Consider the following 27,095-nt stretch of genomic DNA (forward strand, 5'->3'; position numbering starts at 1 on the left):
GGTTATGTGATTACCAGATAATCACATAACCAAGATTATAGGGAATAAAACATAACCAAATGTTGTTTGGTTCAACTTAGGTAATGCAACAAAAACTTATTTGTTTGAATATTTTAATGAATACTTTAGTTTAATATTTTACCGTATTACCCTCCGTTACAAAACCAACTATACATAATAATAATAATATTATTATTATTATTATTATTATTATTTATTATTATTATTATTTATTTATTTATTTTTTAATATTTTTTTACTTTTCTTTTTCCGGTATATTTTTTTACTTTTTTATGTGTTGTTTTATTTTTTAATGTTTTTATATTATTTATATTTATATTTTTTTATTTTTTTACATTTTTCAAATTTTAATTTTTATTTATTTATTTTTATTTTTTTTTTATTTTATTTTTTTTAAATTTTTAAAATTTTTAAAATTTTTAAAAAATTTTAACTTTTTAAATTTTTATAAATTTTTTTAAAAATTTTTTAACATTTTTAAAAATTTTATTTTTTATTTTTAAAATTTTTATTTTTTATTTTTAAAATTTTTATTTTTTTAAATTTTTTATTTTTTAAAAAAATAAATTTTTAAATTTTTTATTTTTTTAAAAAATAAATTTTTAAATTTTTTAAAACATTTTTTTATTTTTTTTACATTTTTTAATATTTTTTTACATTTTTTCTCTTTTTTTTCATGTTTTTTCTTATCGGAGGGTATTTTTGGTAAAAAAAAATCGTTAACCCCGGAATCAACAAAAACCTTAGTTTTCTGAGGTTTTCCGATTCCGGGCTGCATGACTCTTTTGCTGACGTGTCGGGCATGGAACATTACTTGGGAATCATCGAATACCTAAACCAAACAAGGTTTTTGTTGATAACCTTGGATGGATAACCAAGATTATTAAGAATAATCCCGAACCAAACGCACCCTAAGAGGTTGTTGTAGCTCAAATGTTGTATTCGTTGCATAGCCCTTCAAACCATTTTTAAAGCTTTCTTACCATACCAAAATCTTGACATGGTCTTGATGTGTTGTCAGCCATCAATTAACTATTTTTCACCATCAATTGATTGATGGACTTCATCTATTTGTCATGAATATCAAATAATTGCTCTTCTAAACTTTGATTAATTCGGATTATTTTGTTAGATTATATATTTATTTATTTATAGTTTTTAAGATAATTTAAACTTTTTTCTTTTTTTTTATAGAGTTTAAAGTTTCTTAACTTAACTATATAAGACCTTATACTCTGTATCAATTTTAAGATCTAATAATATAGTTATTTTTTTCCTTCTCTTAATTTCTACATGATATCAGAGCGATTCTCCTTCTCTAGCCTCATTTTTTCTACCGCCTCCTGTTATTGTTTTCTGTTGCAGCTGTCGTCTCCTATTGTTGCTATTGATTTCGGCGTTGACATCTATTTTCTGTCCTACTGCTATTGATTTCGGCGTCGACATCTATTTTCTGTGGATTTCGGCACCGACGTCCCGTCCTACCGATTTCGACGCCGACATCATTTTCTGCCAATTTCGACGCCGTGTTATTTTTTGTCGATTTCGACACCAACGTCTGTGCTGTCAATTTCGGCGCTGACGCTCTTTTCTACCGATTTCGATGCCAAAGCCCTATGTTGTCGATTTCAACACTGACATCCTTTTCTACTGATTTTGACACCGACACCCTGTGCTACTGATTTCTACATTTAACATTCTTTTATGCCTCAAATTTTTTGTGTGACCACGGGTCGTCCTGACATAAGTTTTTGCGGATCATACAAATGTGCATCCTTACAGTTTGGTTATTCTGAGAATTATTCATTCTATCATCATGTCCGGTCATGCAGATGTTTCATGAAAATCTGATTCATATATGTTTGAGCACTTTCAACAGTTCCTTGCTTCACAGCCCTCTGCCATGTCAGCTGTTAGGATCTTAGATGGCTAGAGGGGGGGTGAATAGCCTCTTTAAAAAACTTAAACACAATTTCTACACGGAAACTTGTTAGCACAGCGGAATTAGGAAACTAAAACAAAAAGAAACAAAGGCACTAACACACGAATTTACGAGGTTCGGGGATAACTTGCCCTTACTCCTCGGCGTGTCCGTAAGGTGGACGAATCCTTGATCTTCGGTAGATCGCACCCCGGATAAATTCCGGCTAAAGATCCTCCTTCTCGGTGGAGTAACCTCTCCACAAAGTCTCAAGAAATATATATGTTAAAGCACAAGACTTACAGAGCTCGGTGGCAAAGAAGAATGAGGATCAGTGGAAACAAGAACTCACAGATCGCAGTTTTTCACACGAGAGCTCAAGAACGATCAACAGAACTTTTTCACTTCTTGCTAGCTTCTTGTTCTTTACTCTCGCTGTTTTCTGCTTCTTAAGCCCCTGTTCTCTGCTGTCACAGATCGTGGTAAATCTGCACAAAATCATCGCTGCAGCCAATCCCTTTTTCTCCTTACCTGGTCCTCTGAACTCACACCAATGAAATCACAGTCTTCACTGGTGTCTTCTGAGCTCGAACCAATCACCAGGAGTAAAGCGAATCACAGCCAGATCTCACCAATAGTCGTTGATGCTTCAAATGCACCATGCGCCGCGAATCACAGCAGAAAGTCCATTTGTCGTATTCCTCTTATGGACTTAATTTGAAATTATGCTTGGAATGGTGCCTGTAATCCTGCAAACTCAAAAGCTAACAACACAGAGGGTTATATCACATGAATCAGACAAATCAGATGCAGTTGAGGAATCGCAGAACATCGAACAAATCAGATTATGTGTGGATCGGTCACCAGACCGATCCATGGACCGATCAGGACATATCCTGATCGGTCCACAGATTACCTGATCGGTCGTGGAGACCGATCAGGCCGCAGCTGGATCGGTCTCCATGACCAATCCTTCCCTCTTCTCTTCGCAATAGCATCTTCTGATCGGTCTACAGACCGATCAGATTACACTAAGTGTGCTACTGAGTGTTTCCTGATCGATCCACAGACCGATCAGATTACACTCAGTGTGCTACTGAGTGTTTCCTGATCGGTCACCAGACCGATCCATGGAAACTCAGTTTTACAGCTTCACTAGATCGGTCTGCCGACCGATCCACTGTCTTATGTATCACTGGATCGGTCTGCCGACCGATCCAATGTACCATGGAATCATTCTGACCTAATTCGGGCCACAGAACGAGCTCCCGAGCCCTCTCTGACCTAGTCCGGAGAACGAGCTACCGTGCCCTCTCCGACTTCGTCAGGTCCAGAGAACGAGCTACCGAGCCCTCTCTAACCTAGTCCGGAGAACGAGCTACCGAGCCCTCTGAAGAGCCCACAGATTATATTCAGTTATACCAATGAATATTTCCTAATGATGAGCTCTAATGATTTGGAATTATCACGGGCTCGAAAGTTTCAGACACTTCATAACAAATGTGTTGAATCTCAAAGTTTCAAAACCAGAGAAGTTTGTTTTGTTTGTTTGCTGAAACTATGATTTATAGTGAACCAAGGTAATAAATCTGACTCAGGCTATCGGTTCAAAATATATCCTTGCTATGAGTAGTTACAAGTTTGTCAAAACATGTCAAAATTTCTTCACCAACTTGTCCTATTTTCAATCAAAATCAGGAAGGTACCAATCAAGGGTATCAATCAACACATCAACCAGGTTAGATGATTTCTAGACACAGGTCCAACCAAGATTCCTTGGTTGGAATATATGAGTAAGATCTAGGAGCCAAATACATATGAATTATGTAATGGCCTTCTTCATACTCAGTTTATGTCTCTTCAACCTAATTATTCAAGGGATGCATGATACATTTTGAATAATTTGGTTGATCCTAGCATCTCACCCCATTTCTAGCAAACAAAAATATTTTGTTAAACCTTATAGTTTGTGTGAGATGTCCCCAAGTTGCCCAAATTAATTTTCCAATTTCTCTCGTCATTTTAATGGTCCTTATTGATCATGATGTGGTCAAAATGACTTATTGAGCCAAACACATTCCCAATTCTCTCCTTAAATGACTAAATTCATTTTCCGGAAGGGGTTTGGTGAAAATATCGGCTAAGTTTGACTTTGACTCAACATATGTTAGTGCAATGTCTCCCCTAGCTACGTGATCTCTAATGAAGTGATGACGCACTTCAATGTGTTTGGTCCTAGAATGATGGACTGGATTTTTCGTTAGGTTTATTGTGCTAATGTTGTCACACAACACTTGCACTCCTTTATACGAAAGTCCATAATCTTCTAGAGTGTGAATCATCCACAACAATTGTGATACACTCTCTCCCATGGCAATGTATTCAGCCTCGGTCGTTGAGAGAGCAACACAATGTTGCTTCCGACTTGACCAACTAATCAATGATGAACCTAAAAATTGGCAACCCCCACTAGTGCTTTTCCGATCCAATTTGCATCCAGCATAATCGGAATCGGTATAGCCTATCAAATCAAAAGACTCCGTACGAGGGTACCACAGTCCTACTCTAATTGTGCCCTTGAGATATCTTAGAATTCTCTTAACTGCAGTTAAATGAGATTCCTTGGCACAAACTTGATATCTAGCACACATGCCCACAGCAAAAAGTATGTCCGGTCGACTAGCTGTGAGATATAGAAGACTACCGATCATGCTTCTATATTGCGTTAGATCAACTGGTTTCCCACTCTCATCATTGTCAAGACGAGTGTTTGTCGCCATTGGAGTGGACACTTCCTTAGAGTCACTCATGTTGAATTTTTTGAGCATCTCTTGAGTGTATTTCGTTTGATGGACATAAATTCCATCTCGAGTTTGTTTGATTTCAAGTCCAAGGAAGAAAGTCAATTCTCCTACTAGACTCATCTCAAACTCACTTTCCATGTGAGAAATAAATTCATTCAAATAGCCCTTGTTATTTGAGCCACAAATTATGTCATCGACATACACTTGGGCTACAAAAATGTTTTCACCATCTCTACGCAGAAATAGTGTTGGGTCTATTTGGCCTCTTATAAAACCCTTTCTAGCAAATATGTTGACAACCTTTCGTACCAAGCTCGTGGTGCTTGTTTCAGCCCATAAAGTGTTTTCTTGAGTTTGTACACGTGGTTTGGAGCTTCGGTATTCACAAACCCCGGTGGTTGTTCAACATAGACTTCTTCTTTAATAAAGCCATTTAAGAAGGCAGATTTAACATCCATTTGATAGAGCTTGAAACCTCTATGTGCAGCAAAAGCTAGCATCAAACGAATGGACTCTAATCGGGCCACGGGAGCATAAGTCTCATCATAATCGAGACCTTCGACTTGACTATAGCCCTTGGCTACAAGTCTTGCCTTGTTTCTTACAACTTCTCCCTTTTGATTTAACTTATTTTTGAAGACCCATTTAGTTCCAATAATGGTGGTCTTCTTAGGTCTAGGAACTAAGTCTCACACTTGGCTCCTTTCAAATTGACCTAACTCATCTTGCATAGCTATGATCCAATCAGGATCGCGCAATGTCTCATCAACTAATTTTGGTTCAATCTCTGAAATCAATGTGACTTCATTAGACTCATTTCTAAAGAATGACCTAGTCCTAACCCCTTGTTGGATGTCTCCCACAATTTGGTCTTGGGGATGACTAGTGGCTATCCTAGATTGTCTTGGTGTTGGTGGTGCCTCATGAATGGTCTCACTAGGCACAGGCAAGGACTCAATATCAAGCAAAGGATCAGATTGAGTTCTTTGTTGCCTTTGTTCATCATCATCAGAGTCAACTTCGACTCTTTCTATGTTTCGATCATTCAAACTTAGCCTTCTAAGTTCAAGTTGAATTTCTCCTACATCCCTTGATTGATCATTTAAGTTAGGGATTTCTTCAAAAGCTACATCAGAGGACTCTTCAATCAATTTAGTCCTATTGTTGTAGACTCGATAGGCTTTGCTGGTGAGCGAGTACCCGACCAGTATCCCTTCATCAGCTTTGGCCGAAAATTTTCCAAGATGGTCCTTGGTGTTCAAAATAAACACCTTACAACCAAATACCCTAAGATGTTTAATTGTAGGGGGTTTTCCAAACCAAAGTTCATGGGGAGTCTTTCCTAAAAACCTATGTATCAGGATTCGGTTTTGCACATAGCAAGCTGTATTTACAGTTTCAGCCCATAAGTAACTCGGTAGTGAGTACTCATTGAGCATACTTCGTGCAGCCTCTTGTAAGACTCGGTTCTTTCTCTCCACAACCCCATTTTGCTGTGGGGTCCTTAGAGTAGAGAACTCATGTCTATATCCCTTTTCTTGACAGAATTCTAAAAACCTATGATTTTGAAATTCCCCACCATGATCACTTCTAATGGTTTTAATTGCTGTTGATTTTTCATTTTCAGTTCTTCTACAAAAGGAAATAAAAATATCTATGGTTTGATCCTTAGTTTTCAAAAAGAAGGTCCATGTATACCTAGTAAAGTCATCAATAATCACAAAATAGTATCTACTTCCATTCAATGAAATAACACTACTGCAATCAAACAAATCCATATGTAATAGGTCTAAGGCAGTGGTTGTACTTACAGCGCTTTTACCTTTATGAGGCGCTTTAGTTTGCTTACCCTTCTGACATGCATCACACAATTTGGTCTTTTGGTACTTGATGCTTGGTAAGCCTCGTACTAACCCTTTGTTGACCAGCTTCTGGATATTCTTCATGTTTACATGAGCCAACCTCCTATGCCAAAGCCACGATTCTTCTTCTTTCGACATGAAACACTTAGCAAGAGCATTAGTAGCACTTTTAAAAGAAACTTGATAAATGTTATCTACCCTTGTGCCTACTAGTACCGTGTCAAGTGTGTCAATGTTTTTGACTAGACATTGACTCGAATGAAACTCAATTGTGTAACCGGAATCACACAATTGACTGACACTTAGGAGATTAAAAGTCATCCCCTTGACTAGAAGGACATTCTTGATTTGGAGGCATTCGGATATATGAATGTCTCCAACTCCTATAACCTTAAGACTACCATTATTACCAAAAGACACATTACCTCTATTTTTGTTTTAAATGGTAGAAAATAGTGACTTGTCCCCGGTCATGTGCTTGGAGCATCCACTATCAACAAACCAAGTTGATAGACGCTCCCCCTTTACCAATGCCTACAAGACACGAAAGATAGATGTTTTAGGTACCCAAATCTTGGGACCTAATGCATCTACAATGAAGGACTTAGGCACCCATGCCTTTGTTACCTTCTTCCTAGTCTCATGAACCCTAGAAACATGCGATCTATGAAATTGGGTTCTTGACACTAAAGAAATAAAGCTAGACTCCTTAGGTTGGTATCCTAATCCAGCCTTGTTGTAGACCGCCCTTTGGGCATTTAGAATCATGTCTAGGGTCTTAGAGCTAGTTGAGAATTTCTCAAGCATTTTCTTGAGTTTCTCAACCTCACCCTTCAAGGCCTTGTTCTCATCTTCAAGGAGCTCTAGATGTAGGTCATCAACTTTATCTTCCCTAAGAGCTCTCAAGTTCTCTACTTCTTCTTTTAATGATTTATTTTCTGTTTTTGATTTTTTAAGCAAGGTAGACAAATGTGTAATAGTCTTATAGCATTTTTCTAAGTGAGAAGAGGTTACCTCTTCATCATCCGAAGATGATGAAGTCGCGGCTGAAGTGCTTGAGTCATCACTCTCGGACTCGGACTCCTCCCTTGCCATAAGTGCCAATTGCCGAGTACTCTTCTCCTTCTTCTCTTCCTCCTCCGATGAGCTTGAGGAAGATTCATCCCAAGTGGCCTTGAGAGCTTTCTTCTTCTTGGCTCTCTCCTCCTTCTTTTTGGCCCGTTCCTCCTTCTTGAGTTTTGGACACTCACTTCGGTAGTGGCCTTTCTTGCTACACTCATAGCAAGTAACATTAGACTTATCAATATTTTGATCTACATGTCTTACCTTTGTATCTCCTGCTTCTTCTCATGATCCTCCTCACAAAATTTGCCATCTCGCTTGATGATGATCCACCTTCATCATCGGACTCGGATGAGGATGAGGATGAAAGAATCTCTTTCTCCTTCTTCTTTCCTTTCTTTCTTCTCTCATCCTTGCTCTTTTCTCCTGCAACCAAAGCTATACCTTTCTCCTTTTGACCTTTGTTAGCAAGTTCATGAAGTTCCATTTCACAAAAGAATTCATCTAACTTTACAATGGAAAAATCCTTGGAAACCTTGTAGGCATCTACCATAGATGACCACAAGGCATTCCTTGGAAAGGATTTAAGAGCGTACCTTACTAGATCGCGATTCTCCACGCGTTCATCCACGGAATGTAGACCATTGATGATTTCCTTGAACCTCCCATGTAGTTCACTTACCGTTTCGTTTTCCTTCATGGTGAGATTTTGTAGTTGATTCAAGAATAGGTCCCTCTTGGCTATCCGAGAATCACGAGTTCCTTTTTGGAGCTCGATAAGCTTGTTCCATAAATCTTTTGCACTCGAGAATGGACCTACCTTGACGAGTTGGTCCTTGGCAATCCCACATTGTAAGGTGACTACTGCCTTGGCATCGGCTTGCCCTTTACGAGTTTGTTCAGTATACCACCTTGATGAATCGAGTTCCTTACCTTCTTCATCCTTCGGTGGTGTGAATCCTTCCTTGACCGAGAACCACATGGAGATATCAGTCTTGAGGTAATACTCCATGCGGCTCTTCCAATACTGGAAATCTGCTCCATCGAAGAAGGGCGGTCTGTTGGTGCTGAATCCTTCCTTTATGGCCATCTTCTTGCTCCTTAGGATGTTAGTCCAGTTGAAAGAGCACTAGGCTCTGATACCACTTGTTAGGATCTTAGATGGCTAGAGGGGGGGTGAATAGCCTCTTTAAAAAACTTAAACACAATTTCTACACGGAAACCTGTTAGCACAGCGGAATTAGGAAACTAAAACAAAAAGAAACAAAGACACTAACACACGAATTTACGAGGTTCGGGGATAACTTGCCCCTACTCCTCGGCGTGTCCGTAAGGTGGACGAATCCTTGATCTTCGGTAGATCGCACCCCGGATAAATTCCGGCTAAAGATCCTCCTTCTCGGTGGAGTAACCTCTCCACAAAGTCTCAAGAAATATATATGTTAAAGCACAAGACTTACAGAGCTCGGTGACAAAGAAGAATGAGGATCAGTGGAAACAAGAACTCACATATCACAGTTTTTCACACGAGAGCTCAAGAACGATCAACAGAACTTTTTCACTTTCTTGCTAGCTTCTTGTTCTTTACTCTCGCTATTTTCTGCTTCTTAAGCCCCTGTTCTCTGCTGTCACGGATCGTGGTAAATCTGCACAAAATCATCGCTGCAGCCAATCCCTTTTTCTCCTTACCTGGTCCTCTGAACTCACACCAATGAAATCACAGTCTTCACTGGTGTCTTCTGAGCTCGAACCAATCACCAGGAGTAAAGCGGATCACAGCCAGATCTCACCAGTAGCCGTTGATGCTTCAAATGCACCATGCGCCGCGAATCACAGCAGAAAGTCCATTTGTCGTATTCCTCTTATGGACTTAATTTGAAATTATGCTTGGAATGGTGCCTGTAATCCTGCAAACTCAAAAGCTAACAGCACAGAGGGTTATATCACATGAATCAGACAAATCAGATGTAGTTGAGGAATCGCAGAACATCGAACAAATCAGATTATGTGTGGATCGGTCACCAGACCGATCCATGGACCGATCAGGACATATCCTGATCGGTCCACAGATTACCTGATCGGTCATGGAGACCGATCAGGCCGCAGCTAGATCAGTCTCCATGACCGATCCTTCCCTCTTCTCTTCGCAATAGCATCTTCTGATCGGTCTACAGACCGATCAGATTACACTCAGTGTGCTACTGAGTGTTTCCTGATCGATCCACAGACCGATCAGATTACACTCAGTGTGCTACTGAGTGTTTCCTGATCGGTCCACAGACCGATCAGATTACACTCAATGTGCTACTGAGTGTTTCCTGATCGGTCACCAGACCGATCCATGGAAACTCAGTTTTACAGCTTCACTGGATCGGTCTGCCGACCGATCCACTGTCTTATGTATCACTGGATCGGTCTGCCGACCGATCCAATGTACCATGGAATCATTCTGACCTAATTCGGGCCACAGAACAAGCTCCCGAGCCCTCTCTGACCTAGTCCGGAGAACGAGCTACCGTGCCCTCTCCGACTTCGTCAGGTCCAGAGAACGAGCTACCGAGCCCTCTCTGACCTAGTCCGGAGAACGAGCTACCAAGCCCTCTCCGACTTCGTCAGGTCCAGAGAACTAGCTACCGAGCCCTCTCTGACCTAGTCCGGAGAACGAGCTACCGAGCCCTCTCCGACTTCGTCAGGTCCAGAGAACGAGCTACCGAGCCCTCTCTGACCTAGTCCGGAGAACGAGCTACCGTGCCCTCTCCGACTTCGTCAGGTCCAGAGAACGAGCTACCGAGCCCTCTCTGACCTAGTCCGGAGAACGAGCTACCGAGCCCTCTCCGACTTCGTCCGGTCCAGAGAACGAGCTACCGAGCCCTCTCTGACCTAGTTCGGAGAACGAGCTACCAAGCCCTCTCCGACTTCGCGTGCCAAGTTTCCAACTTGGACTTTTCCCTTCCACTCGATCAACCTTGATCATTAATTAAATCGAGTTTAATTAACATCTGATACAAACTTAAATCCGTGTCAACATCAAAACAACAGCCAGGTCAGACTGTATCAACATCAGCTTCCTCTCATATAGGTTTGTCGTCGTCTGGTATTTTAAGTATATCTTTATCCTTATGGATTTTGGACTCTGGTGCCTCCCATTATATGTCATACAATTTGTCATCTTTTGTTTTTTTCTCCCAATTCATCTATATCTATTGTGACTACTGATGGTACTCTTATGTTATTAGTAGGTGTTGGTTCAATTGTTATATCTTCTTTATCTCTTACTAATATTTATTCTATTCCGAGTCTTACTTTAATTCTTGTTTCTGTTAATCAATTATGTGAGTCTGGATATCTAGTCTCTTTTGTTCATCCAATTGTTATGTTCATGACTCGCAATCTCAGAGGCTGATTGGGACAAGTCATAAACAAGGAGGACTCTACATTTTAGATCAACTCAAACTACCAGAAGTTGTAGCTTCGAGTGTAGATTTATCGTCTTTTCAACTGAGTCGTTCATCTTCTGTTTTTTATTTGTGGCACTCTCACTTAGGTCATGTTTCAGCACCTCATTTGTAGTTTTTAGCCTCTACAGGAGCATTAGGACCTTTAAAAAGTTCTTATATTTCTGATTGTAGTGGTTATAAGCTGGCCATATTTCTATCTTACCATTTTCTAAAAGTCTTTCTTTTTCTTCTGCTCCATTTGATCTTATCTATTCTGATGTGTGGGGACCCTCTCCTATTCCTACAAAAGGGGGGTCAAGGTATTATGTTTCGTTTATTGATAATTGCACTCGTTACTCTTGGGTCTATCTTATGAAACACAGGTATGTTTATCTTACAATTTTCAATAACTTTAGAGCTCTTGTGAAAACTCAACATTATAGTGTCATAAAGTGTTTTCGTTGTGATTCAGGGGGTGAATACACTTCGAATCAATTTTTACATTTACTAGCTTCTGATGATACTATTCATCAAACCTCGTGTATAGATACTCCTGAACAAAATGGCGTGGCTGAACGAAAACATAGATATCTTGTTGAAACAGCCCATTCATTTTTATTGTCTACCGGTGTTCCTAATGCCTTTTGGAAGGAAGCAATTCTTACTACTGCTCATGTCATTAATAGAATTCTACTCATAGAAGCAATCCTTACTGCTGCTCATGTCATTAATAGAATTCCAACCTCACACAATTCAAGTTTGTCACCTTTTGAAAAATTGTATGGGTATGCTCCTGTCTCTTCCTCTTTGCGTATTTTTTGTTGTACTTGCTTTGTCCTTTGTCCACATGAAAAGCGTAATAAGTTAGCCTCTCGGTCTGCTCTTTATGTCTTTCTGGGTTATAGTGTTAGTCAAAAAGGATATCGTTGCTTTGATACCATTAGTCAAAAATTGTATGTCTCTCGTCATGTTATGTTTCTTGAGCATATTTCATTCTTTTCTATTCCGGCTAGTTCGCATAATATGACAAAGTAGATCTGCTTTACATTGATCCTTTCAATACCGATACTGAGGAAGATTCACCCATAAATCCTACTGTTAGTTCAATTAAATCTAGTACTTTGGTTCCCGAGATATCCACTTCACATGTTCCTCCTTCTACCACTACCCAATTATCTCCTAAGGTTGCGGATGATTCTTCTCTCCACCGTCGTCAATCCACTCGTGTTCGTAAGTCTACTAAACTACCAGATTTTGCTTACTCTTGTTATTCTCGTTCTTTTGCTTCATTTGTTGCATCTATTCATTGTCTTTCTGAGCCTGAATCCTATAGAAAAGTTTTGTAACCCACTTTGGCAGAGTGCTATGGCTGAGGAATTAACTGCTTTGCATCAAAGCCATACATGGGATTTAGTTCCATTGCCACCAGGAAAACATACTATTGGTTCTCATTGGGTATATAAGATCAAAACGAAATCTGATAGATCTATCGAACGATACAAAGCTCATCTTGTTGCTAAATGTTATTCTCAGGAGTATGGCATGGATTATGAAAAAACATTTGCTCATGTTGTAAAAATGACAACTGTTCGTACTCTGATTGTTGTTGCTTCTGTTTGTCGATGGAGAATATCTCAGATGGATGTCAAGAATGCATTTCTAAATGGTGATCTTCATGAAGAAGTTTATATGACACCTCCTCCTGGTATTTCACACAAACCTGGTGAAGTTTGTAGGCTTCGTAAAGCGCTTTATTGTCTCAAACAAGCACCTCGTGCTTGGTTTGAGAAGTTCTCTACAGTGATTACTTTGTTTGGTTTTCATCCTAGTAATCATGATTCAGCATTATTTGTCATATGTACGAGTGCAGGTCGTATTCTGTTATCATTATATGTTGATGACATGATTATTACTGGTGATGATTCTGGTAAAATTGCTTCCTTGAAGTCTGAATTGGCTCATTGTTTTGCTATGAAAGACTTGGGTATACTACGCTACTTTCTGGGCATTGAGGTTGCTTATTCCCCGAAAGGTTATCTTTTATCTCAGTCAATGTAAATATCTAATCTGTTTGAGCGTGCTCGTCTTACTGATAATAGAGTTGTTGATACTCTTATTGAGACTAATGCTCGATATTCTCCATCTGATGGCTCACCTTTACCGGATCCTAGTTTGTACAGAACTATTATTGGAAACTTGGTTGATCTCACCATGACTCGTCCAGATATTGCGTATGTTGTTCATGTGGTTAGTCAATTTGTCGCTGTACCAACTACAGTTCATTGGGCTATTGTTCTTCGTATTCTCAGGTATCTTCGGGACACTCAATTTCAAAGTATTTTATTTCCTTCTACTTCATCTCTTGAACTGCGTGCATACTATGATGCGGATTGGGCTGGTGATCCTACGGATCGCAAATCTACCACTGGCTTCTGTATTTTGCTTGGTGATTCCCTCATTTCTTGGAAGAGTAAAAAGCAAGATGTTATTTCTAGATCTTCCACAAAAGTTGAGTATCGTGGCATGACCTCAACTACTTGTGAGATAGTTTGGTTGCGTTGGTTGCTTGCGGATATGGGTGTCTCTCTTCATCAACCTACTGCGTTATATTGTGATAATCAGATTGTTATTCAAATTACACGCAATTCAGTTTTTCATGAGCGGACGAAATATATTGAAATTAATTATCACATTACTCGTCGCCATCTTCAAATTGACACCACCACATTGCCTTTTGTTCCTTCAAAACTATAGATCGCTGATATGTTTACCAAGGCACATTCCGTTTCACGTTTTCGTTTCTTATCTGGCAAATTCTCAATGCTTCTAGCTGTAGCATCGTGAGTTTGAAGGGGGATGTTAGATTATATATTTAATTGTTTATAGCTTTTAGGGCAATTTAGACTTTTTCCTTTTTCTTTTATAGAGTTTAAGATTTCTTAACTTAACTATACAAGACCTTATACTCTATATCAATTTTAAGATCTAATAATATGGTTAATTTTTTCCTTCTCTTAATTTCTACATGTTTCTCGCTAGAGACTTCTTCACCCAACCTATATCAATTAACTACTCATAGTCAGACACAAGTCAACAATTCAACCGAGAACGTGATTATCTTAGCTTCTAAGTTACTAACGAATTGACTCAATCATCAATCAACTGAAGATGGCCACTTGCCCAACTCCGGCAGCCTCCAGGTGGCTTCCGAGCGATCTCCAACCGTCCGTCCCAATCCAAACTATAATATGAGATATGGTGAACCCAAAAAAGAATCACAACCAATTACAACTGAATCACGGTCATGATTCAGCAACAATTACGATTGGTCCATCTCCTAATTCACTTTTTCAGGGACCACAAGATCTGGTCTCCTCAAATACATAGTCCGTCTTGTGCCACTTACATCAGTAGGGATCCTCTGGTCCGTAAATTATAAACCAGAGGATGGTCCATTGCATGAGGACCCTTGATTTGGATAGACTTCACCTTTAAATAGGTAGAATCCATCTAAATTAAGGATCTAAAAAAATGAATCATCCTCTGATCCGCAATTTGCTGACCAAAGGATTTTTCCTCCACTTACATAGTCCGTCTTCACTTTTCTCTTGTCAAACTTCTCTAAGTCCTCAGCACTCTTCTCATGCCATTCTTCAAGTTTCAGTTATGCAGTCTAATTCTCAGACACAACTACACTGATACTCATCTTATACTCCCTCAAGTATCCCATATCATTTTTCTTTGATCGACATAGAGAACCTTAAGCCATCAAGAGTTACCTTGGTTGGAAGTTTGAGTAGTCAACTAGATTACGTTAGTCAACTTGCAAATTAATCATCAAGTTGTTACCTCTGCAATTTAATCAATTGGGTATGTTTTTAGGCAATTGGAGTCAAGTAGAAGGTGGTACTAAAGTTTATCCATGTGAGGGAGAAGGAACTCAAAATTTAACACATATACAACTCAAACAACTTCTAAATACACTTATTATTATTTATCTGTAATCATTTTTGATGACTAGAGCTCAAAATCTAAGAGGGCGTTTGATTTACATTTTCCATGTTATTTTCTGTTTTCATTTTATGAGAAAATAGAAAACACGTTTGGTTTACGTTTTCCATGTTCATTTTTAAGAAAATGAAAGAGCGTTTTCTAAGAAAATGAAAAACACGAAAAAATCATTTTCTAAAAAACAAAAAACTCATATTTTTCAAAAAATAAAAATAAAAATAAAAATGGGACAAACCAAACTCACCCTAAACTTCTATTCTCATAAACGTTTTAGCTTGGAATTGCTTTTCCTTTTCTCAATGCTTGCTTATATTATATAAAGAGAAAAGCAATTTTATTGCCTTTGTGCTTAAATTGCAAATCTTATATCATGAAAAGTAATTATTTATATAAAAGTTCTCTACATTTGAAGTGAAGAAAAAATTATAATGATTTTTCCAAGAATAATTCTCCAAACAAATCAATATCAACACAACTAACAAGAGCATAATTCACACTTTTAACAAGTTTTACATTTTGGCCTAGCGCTTTCAAGCTTTTACATTTTAACGAGTTTATTAAGAGCTTGTCTCTGAACCAAATATCTTTCCTAGCGAATCTCTTGTTTGAATTTATCATTTCCTCCAAAGGAACGTCAAGTATTCACTCTTCGTTTCTTACAAAAACACGTACCTAACAACAAATATACACAGAAAATCTATACCAAAATCCCAAACAGTCATGTTGAATAAAAGTGAATTGAAAGGGGTCTATTCATCCAAAAACCTCAACATTCAATTCTACATTAACCTAATAAAAAAATTTGCAAGAAAACCTACAGAGGCCAAAATTACCCACAAAATTAAGGTGAGAATAAACACTAAGTTTGTGAGTGTGCATAAATTTTATCCGATAAAACCCAAAAAAAAAACTATCTACTTCTAAAATGTATAGAACTCCACTTAAAAGTAACATTGCATAAAGAGCACATAAACTGAAGCCTATTCTAACTCTACTTCAATTCAAAACTGACCCAAGCTCAACACTGACCCCGCAACAATAAGTTCGAATTCCCAGCAGTATGGGCAAATAGAGCACATTTTTGGTTCAACTGGCCTAGACTGCTCTTCTGGCAAAATCCACCGTTTGCTTTTTGTAACAAGATCCTACATCGACCTTATAAGTTACGTCCTATAAGATACATAAAATGGAGGCAATAACATATCAGCAGTGCATTAGCCAAAGCATAAAGCCTGAGTTCCAACTCCAGAAGCAAAATACAAGTAGCATCAAGACAGATACACCATCAACATAACACAAGTGGGCAGTTCCACAATTGACACCAACTTCAGGAATAAAGGACACATAATGGCCTCAACGGCACATCTTATTCTAGATAGTAACGGAGAGAAGCGAAGCATACCAAGCGACAGGGATTATGATCGTTGCAGCCACTTTGTTCCTGCAAAGCAAGATGCATGGCAATGATTAAGATCAATGGCATAGAAGGCTATAACTAGAATTGATTCCTATGATGATTGGATTTCAGAATTCCTCGTGTAATAATGCTGGAGGCATTTTCATATAGACAACTTTGATTTGTCTATGTAACTTTCTAATCCCATTGAACTTTATATTGAACCTCCTTGATTTGTACTCTCACCATCTTTTCTACCTGCATAATTAAATACTGTCCAATTTGCAGCTTCCTCACAACCCGTTCTAGAAACTCGAGTTCTAGAAACCTGGTCCACATGCATCAATGGAGTAAAGAATTGAAGACTGTCCAGTGACGGTTTCATTATCAGGTGGGAGCTGAGGGTAAGAGAGGCAATCAGTGTCCCTTCACTTCTTAGGAATTGTCTGTCTGTCAACAGTGAAGGGAAAAAAGTTGAGTCGAGACATCAAGGATGATGGGGGCTTTGGGAGCCCTCAGGAGACCGTCACAATTCGAGCTCTATGATGTGCATCAAGGAATGACATTACACCCGCTCATCTCCTTAACACTAAGAGTTAAAGTGAATTCCATGACCCTGCATCTCAACCTCTTTGAAGAGATCAAGAGATGCAAAATCATCAAGGAAGGTTTCACCACTGGCAAATTCTCTAATAATCATTAACTTAGCTACTATTCTACTTGTCTCTATAAATATTTTGATAGATAGCTAATTAATTGTCTCTAAAATAAATTTAACTTCTAGAAATGGTTATATTTTTTTTGTGCAATTCAAAAAATGTATAATCCTTCTAAGACATAGCTTCAGAAGCAAATTAAATATCCCTGATTATTTTAGAATCAAATTCATGGATTTAGGGGGAAAATAGATATGCCTCTAAATATAACTTCTGTTGGAGTGTAAATTGGCAAAGGATGATGGATGCAAAGATATCTTCTATCATATGGCAGATCAGCAACATGAAAAATATTGAAAAACTAAAATCATCTAAGCAGTTTGGATTGAAACATCAAAAGGAAACTTACAGAAAGGGACTATCTTCCATTGCTGGTTGTCCCCTTTCAGCCATTCCCAAAGGCCAACAGCGGTTCCATCCCTCACTCCACCATGTTCCTTGTCTCCATGGAAAGCATCAAAGTTCAGACGAATGTTGTTCACCATCCGGATGCAACGGAAGCCTTCACCAGTGTCATTGCTTTCAGCCCACAGAACAGACTCATCAAGATAATTGGGATTGTATGGAATCAGTCGAACCTATGATAGATTATATAAAAAAATTATGCATCAGATATACTCATACCAAATTCTTACGAGATTAATTTTCACCGATCTAAGGATCAGTTTCTCGCCATGTATCAGCCATAGACAAAACACCAAGTTGTCTACTATGCTCTCAGAAAGTTAAACAGATCAAATCATTGTAAAAGCACTGTGAGAAAGTAGATAATTATTCTTCTTAAAATCAAATCATTTTCATCATTTGTATGCAAATGTGCCACCATGATCAACTAGTAAGGAATAATGAGCATTGTCTAGAAATTTCTCATAAGCCTCAATTCCAGAAGTCAGTTGAACTGCTACCAACAAAAGGAAATATAACGCCAGCTACAATGAAGGAAATGAAATTAAAACATAGCCAAACTTTAGCAATTTATGGGAAAAAAAAACAATAACTAGTATATTACAGTAGTCTTTATGCTGAACTTACAAGATTTTGAGCGCCAATGGAATGTTTAATTGCTTCGCCGGTCATTTTATTGACAAGGGCAAAGCCTGGGAACCCTTCTTCATCCTTCACTGTGTTGCTGTACTTAGTATCCTTGAACCAGCGCTGCAATTCGAAAAGCAGAGGTCATTTGAAAATACAAAAGCAGCAGCACACTTAAATGCCATGCAAGGAATTTAACATGATCTTGCCTGGAAGTCATCATTAGGATCGAATGGTGCAAGGATTACTCTGCCATCCCGGATGGAGAGGGAGTAGTCTGGCCCAGCCTTGGTAAAGATTCTTACGTACTGCTGAGCAGGTCGTCCTGAGTAGTTTGTCGGGAGGTCTACACCTGCACCATTTGACAATGTAACTATGCATAATGCCACAATATGGACCTAAAGGAAAGAAAATTATCAAACCACCTGATTCTTGCAGTTCTTACAAGACAATTAATAGGAAATTTTTTATTTTTGGAAGAAAAAAAACATATCATAACATATTAGGCACACCCCGGAGCATCTTCAACTTTATCAACCTTTAACCAAAAAAAGGTACACAAAAGATAACATTGTGAAGAACATCGTATTTTATCAGCAAGCTATTATATTGTCTGCAACAGCAGAGTAAAATTTTCTATGATGCCAAAAGTAGAGTTTAATTTGAGTCACAAATAGTTGTATAGAAAAGATAAAAGAGAAGCATAATGACACCATTAAAGCAACAATAACATGTTGGTATTTTTCAAAGTTTGCTCTGGGAAATAGATGCATACTAAAACATTGTTCGGAGCATGTTTTAAATTGCTTATCTCGGGAAACATCTGCTAGTAAATGCGCAGTAAAGACGTCACATACTGGTTCCATCTCTAACTCAGAGAGAGAAAAAAATTGAAAGAACTTACCTTGGGGTTCAATCTTCCACCTTTGGTTGTCACCCTTGAGCCACTCCCACAGCACAATACTGGTTCCATCTCTAACTCCTCCATGGTCCTTGTCTCCATGGAATGCATCAAAGTTCAAACGGATGTTATTAACCATCCTAATGCATCGATATCCCCCACCGGTATCATTACTCTCTGACCAAAGGATCGACTCATCGAGGTATTCAGAATTATAAGGTACCAATCGAACCTGTAATCCGTTAATGGGTTAAGACAAAAGTGTCAAGGACATTAATATCATAGAGTGAATGATCCAGTAAATTACAAGTTCAGATTTGCAGAAGAAAACAAGAATGAAAATGAGTAAAACTAGCAAAATATGAAGGAAACAACATCAACGCAAATGTCTTTGATCTGGACTTACAGGATTAGTAGCTCCGATAGAGTGCTTTATAGCTTCGCCGGTCACTTTGTTCACAAGAGCAAAGCTAGGGAAACCTTCCTCATCCTTCACCTTCGTGCTGTGCTTCAAGTCCTTGTACCAGTGCTGCGATCAAAACAAGACAACTATGTCATAAGACAACGTATACGGTTTTAAAAAAACGGTTTCTTAGAAATCTCCGATGGTCTGGAAACACAAACAAAAGATAAAATCAAAAGGCACAAATCAGAGCACTCATTTTGTGACAAGAAAAAACCATATCAGAAGTTAGAGAAATCGAATATTCATGGAGGAACCCTAAATAAGTGATTAAAAGAGGGAAAGTCGTAGCTTCTTGCCTGGTAGGGATCATTGGGATTATTTGGCGCGAGGACAACATGGCCGTCGCGAATCGATAGGGAGTAGTTGGGATCCGCCTTGGTGTATACCCTGACGGTACGCTGCGCCGGCCGGCTGCCGGCGTTGGATCCGTGCTCCGATCCATGATGGTGGTGGAAAAAGTGCGCCATGAGTGACTGTTCTGTGCTTTGCTGTGCTGTGGTTTGGTCTGGATAGTGGCATTTTATAGACAAACTACAAGCGAATGAATCTTTCATAACAATCCCTGTATTTTATGATTTTATTTGCAAGCCCCCCTTGCAGTGGCTAAAACAATGTCTTATTGGCGAACAAGTAAAAAATTTATTCAAAAAAATTATCATATATCATTTAAATATTTTAAATATATTAAGAAATAATTCTGAATATTTATTTTTTATCTGTTCGATTTTAAAATTTCTCAAATATAAATATTCATAAATAAACTGACATTAAATATTTAAATTCAATAATTTTCTAGAATATTATCAATTTTTATTTGCCGTTCTTGCTTATTTAATAAACACTAAAGGCCTTTAAACAAAATATATATTCATTTGTCTACATAAATACTTTTTAAAAAAATAAAACTTTAAGTATTCAAGTAAAATTTAGATAGTTTATTACATATTTTATCAAAAAGTCTGAAATATTATTTTATATCATTTCGACATTAAAAATTATATGTATGTACAAGTAATATTACTAGTAAAAAAAATAAATTCATAAAATTTTATTTTGAATCTCGACAAAGCAAAGATAAATATCTCCCTCGTGTGCTAGTCACTATTTTAAAGATTAGTAGCTACCTATGATTTACCTCCTCTGTGTTGGCCCTAGGCCTCTGTTTTAACCCTGGGATAGATTGACGGGGGCACTAGGCGCGAGCATAATCGTCTTTTGTCACCATGAATTATAAAGTAGAAATCTTATTAGATACCCTTGAGGCGGTGTGGTTATTAAGGTATAGGGTGTTGTCATATGAAGTCTTGGGGTTAAAATTCGGCACGTCCGAGCATGCCTTCCCCATACCTTAGCCACCTGTACTAATGCTACTAGTCACTCGTGGTTTACCTCCTTCGTATTAGCCTAGGGATGAGTTGACGGGGGCACCAGGAATCACCTTTTACCACATGAATTATACATGTGTCTTCACGTCCCGTGCTTAGTTAGTTAAACGATAGCAGATTTATTATAATGGGATAAAGATTAATTTTTAATGAGCATATCAAGGGGTGTAATCAAGTGGAGCTGAGCTGAACAGTAAGAGGCTTGCGCTCAAGCTTAGTTCGTTATCCCTAAGCTCGAGCTTGTTTGAGCTTTAGTTCTTAAGTTTAGACTCGGCTCGTAATAAAATTAAATAGCTCGAATTCGGCTAAAAAAACTCATTTAAAATTTAAACGGGCTTAGTTAAGCAAGTTTTAGATAATTAACTATAATAATTATAGAAATTAACAACGAGGAAAAAATAATCATCTTGATAAATCTAAAAAGTATTTTAGAAATAAAGAATACAAAATTTTATATAGCTAGATTAAGAAATCCTAAATCCTAAATTGAAAAGGTAAAAGACTAAATAATCTAAAGACTATAAATAAATAATTCTAATAAATATATATAATCTAACATCTCCCTCAAACTCATAATACTACAACTAGAAGCATTAAGAATTTATCAGATAAAAAAAATGGAAGCGCGAAGCGGAATGAGCTTTGGTAAACATATCAGCTATTTACAACGAGAAAGGAACAAAAGGTAGTGTGATGGTGCCAAGCTGTAGATGATAACGAGTGAAATAACAATCAATCTCAATATGCTTCGTTCTCTTATGAAAAATTATATTACGCATAATCTAAATAATACTCTAATTATCACAATGAAAAACAGTAGGTTGTCGAAGAAAAATTCTCATATCTGCAAGCAACCAACGTTGCCAAACAATCTCACAAGAGGTGATAGTCATAACACGATATTCATCTTCTGTGGAAAATCTGGAAATAACATCTTACTTCTTATTCTTCCAAGAGATAAGAGAATCTCCAAGAAAAATACTGAAGTCGGTGGTCGACTTACGATCCATAGGATCATCCGCCAAATTAACATCAGAGTATGTACATAGATATAATGATGAAGTAGAAGGAATAAGAGACTCTAAAACTGAGTTCTCTGAAGATACCGAAGAATGTGAAGAACAGCAGCCCAATAAATTGTGGTCAGTACAGTGATAAACTGACTAACTATATGTACAACATAAGCAATATCATGACGAGTTATAGTGAGATAAACCAAACTTCCCACAATTATACAGTGGAGGTTAGGATCCGGCAAAGGAGAACCATCTGATGGAGAATACCGAGCATTAGTCTTAATGGGAGTATTAACTACCTTGTTGTCAGTGAGACATGCATGCTCAAATAGATCAGCTACGTACTTTGACTGAGACAAGAGATATCCTTTTGACGAAGAGGTGATCTTGATCCCCAGAAATTAGCGTAGTAAACCCGTCTTTCATAGCGAAACAATGAGCTAATTCAAATTCAAAGACTCAATTCCATCAAAATCATTACTAGTAATTATCATGTCATCCATATATAAAGACAAAAGTATACAACATGCACTCGTATACTTGACAAATAAAGTCAAATCATGATTACCGTAATAAAAGCCAAGTGAGGTAATCACCATGGAGAACTTTGCAAACCAAGCACGTGGTGTTTATTTGAGTTCATAGAGAGCTTTTCGAAGCTTGCAAACTTTATCAAGTCGGTGAGCGACTCCAGGAGGAGGCATCATATGTTGGTGCAATTTTCCCAAGATCAAGGTTGACTAGGTTGATTAACCTTGAGTTGGCTTAAGCTGAGTCTTAATATTTGAGTTTCAATGTTTGACAATAGATGGAGAATGCAGGTGCAATTATTCGTTTAGGGAGATTGTTAGTATATTTTCCATTTGGTCAAGGTTTGACCAATTTGATGTGAAGAAGAGTCAAGTAGGTCAATATTGACCAGATACTTGACTGGAGAGTCCTAACTGGAGGTTAGGCAATGGCAAGACTAACAGAATGGTTGGCAGAAGAAGAAGAGTCGAGTAGGTCAAGATTGACTGGAAAGCCCTAGTGAGTGAAGTCTGGTAGTAAGAAAATCTTAGTGAGTGAAGCTAGGCAGTTGAAAAATCCTGATGGGTGAAGCTAGGCAATTGAAAAATCCTGATGAGTGAAGCTAGGCAGTTGAAAAATCCTGGTAAGTGAAGTCAAGTAAAAATCCTAGTGAGTGAAGCTAGGCAGTTGAAAAGTCCTGGTGAGTGAAATCAGATGAAAGCCCGATGAGTGAAGCCAGGTGGTTGTGAAAAACCCTAGTGAGTGAAGGTAGGCAAAAAGAAAGTCCTGATGAGTGAAGTAAAGCAGTGGAAGTCCAAGTGGGTCATGGAGGACCAGACACTTGATACGAGACGGTAAGTCCAACTCGGTCAAGGTTGACCAAACATTTAGCATGAGAAGGAAAGTTCAAGCGGGTCAAAGGATTAATCGGGCACTTGGTAACGAAGTCCTAGAAGGTCAAAAGTTGACCAGATGCTAGCCATGTGGGAGTCCCAACAGGTCATGGTTGACCGAATGATGGGATTAGAACCCTAGACTTGTGTTTGGCGAGATAGGGTTGGACAATCGATCAGTTGATCGATTGGCCCAAAGCCCAATCGATCGGTCGATTGATTGGGAGTTTATCGCAAACTCACAGAGGGTTTTCCCAATTGATCATCTGATCAATTGGGGAAGGCTTTCTCGCAAGTTTTGTAAGGCAGCTAAAATCGATTCCATGGTTATCTGCAAGAGCACAACAATGCTATGAACTGATCAGTTAATCGATTGAAGCCTCCCAATTGATTAGTCATCGATTGAGATATGATCGTTACACAGGTTGTGAGTTTAGACGGTTGTGATCATTGGGATTTGACTTAACAATCAATTGGGAGTAGACTCAATTGATTGGGAGCCCTAAAATCGCAGAGTATAAAGGCGACAGCCAGATTCAAACGTAACAATGTTTACACAATTCTTCTCCACAAAGTTCGTCGGACCTTGAGCTTTAGAAGACAAGTGTTGTTGCACTTTCCTACTGGTCCAGAGGTATTCACAAGCAACAAGAGATCAAACAAGAAGAGGTTTTGAGTTGTATTTTTACATTTACTTCTTGTTTAGAGTTGTATTTTTATTCTTGTATTATACGAGGTTTCTCCACCTCCGGATTATTCCGAGGAGTGTTTTTGTAGTGGAGAGTGTGCTCGTGTGTGGATTCTTGGATTAGTCGTCTCATCTTGAGGTAGATATCAAGTAAATCCTTGTGTTAGCATTAAGAGGGTTGCTTCGAGTTTTTCTACTGCATCATCATCATCGAAGCAAAGCTAGCGAGCTATTCCCCCCCCCCCCCCCCCAGCTCCAACGTATCCCAACATCATATACACTTCTTCTTGAAGATTACCAATCAAAGAAAACATTCTTGACATCCATCTGAGATATTTTTCATTAACGAACAGAGGCAACAACAATTAGCATACGAACGGTGGTCATTTTAACTACTGTGGTAGTTTACCTTTCTTCAACAATAATGGACAATGAGACTTCCAGTATCCCTTTTCTTTGCAATAAGCACACTCATCACTATAAATCTTCAAAGTCGACCAACTATGATTATGAGGCGGAGGCCGCTATGGTGTTGCAAAAATAGATGGTGTAGACGGTGCAACAGTCCTCTTATCAACTTGAGACTTAAGGTGAATCTCCTCAGCTAGTAATTCATATACTACTAAATCAATGGAAGGAAAAGGACTACAATGTAAAATTATTCCGCACAATCCTTCAAAGTCATCACGAAGAGCCATCAAGAATTAGACCAAACATTGTTCTTCTCTACGAGCGACATAAGCTAGGAATGCTGGCAATTCTAAGGATTTTGTGAGTGTCAACTGATCCGATAGTTCTGACATGGAAGAATCGAAATCTTGGACGCGCATATCTTGTTGCTGAAATATGCGGATATCTGCTTTCAATTGATATTATTTAACAAAGTTAGACTAGGTGTATAATCTTACCAGATGATCTTAAACCTCTTTAGCTATCTCATACTTGGCCAACTGAGCACCAATGGAATGTGAAATGAAATTATTGATCCACATAATAATCTTCACATTATCGGTCTCCAAAACATCCAACGACTTTACATAATCATCTGCGTTATTGTCCATAGATTGAACTTGCACACTTGAAACATATCCCCACATAAATTTTCCCCGCAAGAAGTTTTTTATAACATATCCTCAATATGAATAATTTTTTTTCATCCAGTCGGACACTAATTGATTGAACTGAATCACCTGTGCGACCACTCATGATGACTAAACGAATTGTGCTCACGAATAACCAAACAGAAAATAAAACCAAGTTGATGCAAAAACAAAAGAAACTCAATCAAAATTATATGACTGCGCCAAAAAAAAAATTTGCGAAAACTATAGATCGAATTAATAATTCTTCAATCAAAATATCAAAACCACGAAGAAGAAAGCTCCGATACCTTGTAGAAATTGATAATAAAGAAAAAGTAGTCATCTTGATAAATTCAAAAAATGTTTTAGAAATAAAGAATACAAAGTCTTATATAGTTAGATTAAGAAATTGCAAACCCTAAACTGAAAAGATAAAAGACTAGATTGCCCTAAAAACTATAAATAAATAATTCTAATAAATATATATAATCTAACATATATAATAAGAAAAATGAGCATCTTAACGAACGCATTCGCGAGCCTCTAAACAAACATGTTCATGAGCTGACGAATCAAATATTGTTAAGCTTGATATCAACTCGATAATGTTTTCGAACAGGAAATTAGATTCGAGTGCGGCTTTTTAACTTAATCGAATAAACTTTTTTTTATTCGAAACCTGAATAACTCGCGAGCAGTTTGACTCATTTACATCCCTAGACATATACTTTCAGAGAAAACTTCTTTCACTCTCTGGTCATTTGACGGTTGACTATAAGTTGATCTCATAATTTATTTTTCTTAATATAATTTGAGAACAAATTGGAAGGATGACTTAGATGAATATAATCATCTTATAATTAATTATGATACGTATGAATAAATAAATTTATCTTGGCATTGATAAGTTCCTTAATTTCCTATGACATATATATTTGGTGAGTCATATAATTTTGATGAGTTATAAACAATGGAGAGTTGATGGCTTGATGCAGGATAGTTGCCGACTAGTGATGGTCATGTTTCTATTAGTTTATGTGCCTGCTTGATTAAATATTGATGATTAATTTTAGTGAGCCTTCTAAGGAAGGTGATCTCTAGAAGACTAGAACCACGTGCACATCAGAAGAGTCCTTAGACAAAAAAAAAAATGTAGAATCTTGTTATTTTAAGCTACTGTCTACACATGGATAGTACTCATAGTAGTCCACTTCTATATATGTTATTTTTAGGAATCCTCAGCTCCTTTTTTTTTTTAAATTTTTTTATTAATTCCGTCGCATGTAAAATGGTATAAATGTCCTTAAATTTTCATCATGCTGATTTAATCCTAAACTAAACGGGTGCGATATAATTATTATAGTTTCATAATTATTACAATAAAAATATTAGATAAGTAAATTAAATAGTATTATAATAACTATGAAATTATATCTATTTTTAACAGATTAAGATAATAATTATAAAATCATAATTTCATCTTACTAGAACAGGTTCAATCAATTTAGAATTTAATATATGTGATGGGTAATACCAAGACACATATGCCATTTTAAAGGGAAGCCCATAGGATAGGATATATTTTTGATAAATAAAAATAAAAACTATGTGACCCAGCTAATTAATTAAACCTTAATTAATAAATCCATCCAATGTGGGGGTAAAGTAAAACCTTATATTTTCTATGCAACTTCAACGATTTTGTTTATTTTAATTTTAGGGGCTTTTCGAAAAGTGACCCAGCTAATTAATTAGTAGGTCGTTGAAACTTATCTATTTTCATTGTGTTGACCTTTAACTAAGCATTGTTTTGCAAGAGTAGTCGAAATATCTATTTCTAGCTAGATTTGTAGCAATTCATCTCCCTTTCTAACCTCACCATTCGGTCCAAT

General features: G+C 37.6%; 1 protein-coding gene across 1 annotated transcript; it reads right to left on the reverse strand.

Annotated features, from left to right (window-relative positions):
• Nucleotides 1–16,305: 16,305 nt before the first annotated feature.
• LOC122008590 (ricin B-like lectin R40C1) lies at nucleotides 16,306–20,145 on the reverse strand. The gene is made up of 7 exons (XM_042564363.1): nucleotides 19,926–20,145; nucleotides 19,570–19,692; nucleotides 19,167–19,395; nucleotides 18,472–18,614; nucleotides 18,263–18,385; nucleotides 17,580–17,808; nucleotides 16,306–16,559 (listed from the first exon to the last, which is right to left on the reverse strand). Coding segments are annotated over exons 1-7 (1,020 nt in total). The 5' UTR covers nucleotides 20,097–20,145; the 3' UTR covers nucleotides 16,306–16,557.
• Nucleotides 20,146–27,095: the final 6,950 nt, after the last annotated feature.

The sequence above is a fragment of the Zingiber officinale genome, chromosome 8A, assembly GCF_018446385.1.
Source record: "Zingiber officinale cultivar Zhangliang chromosome 8A, Zo_v1.1, whole genome shotgun sequence".
In the NCBI taxonomy this organism is placed as follows: Eukaryota; Viridiplantae; Streptophyta; class Magnoliopsida; order Zingiberales; family Zingiberaceae; genus Zingiber; species Zingiber officinale.

Excerpts from the sequence above, each read along its gene's own strand:
- LOC122008590 (XM_042564363.1), bottom strand. The coding sequence starts at position 20,096 with ATGGCGCACTTTTTCCACCACCATCATGGATCGGAGCACGGATCCAAC. Across the intron at positions 19,693-19,925 it reads ATCCCAATGATCCCTACCAG|CACTGGTACAAGGACTTGAA; the intron begins GCAAGAAGCTAC and ends TTTTGATCGCAG. Across the intron at positions 18,615-19,166 it reads GTGGAAGATTGAACCCCAAG|GTGTAGACCTCCCGACAAAC; the intron begins GTAAGTTCTTTC and ends CAAATGGTGCAG.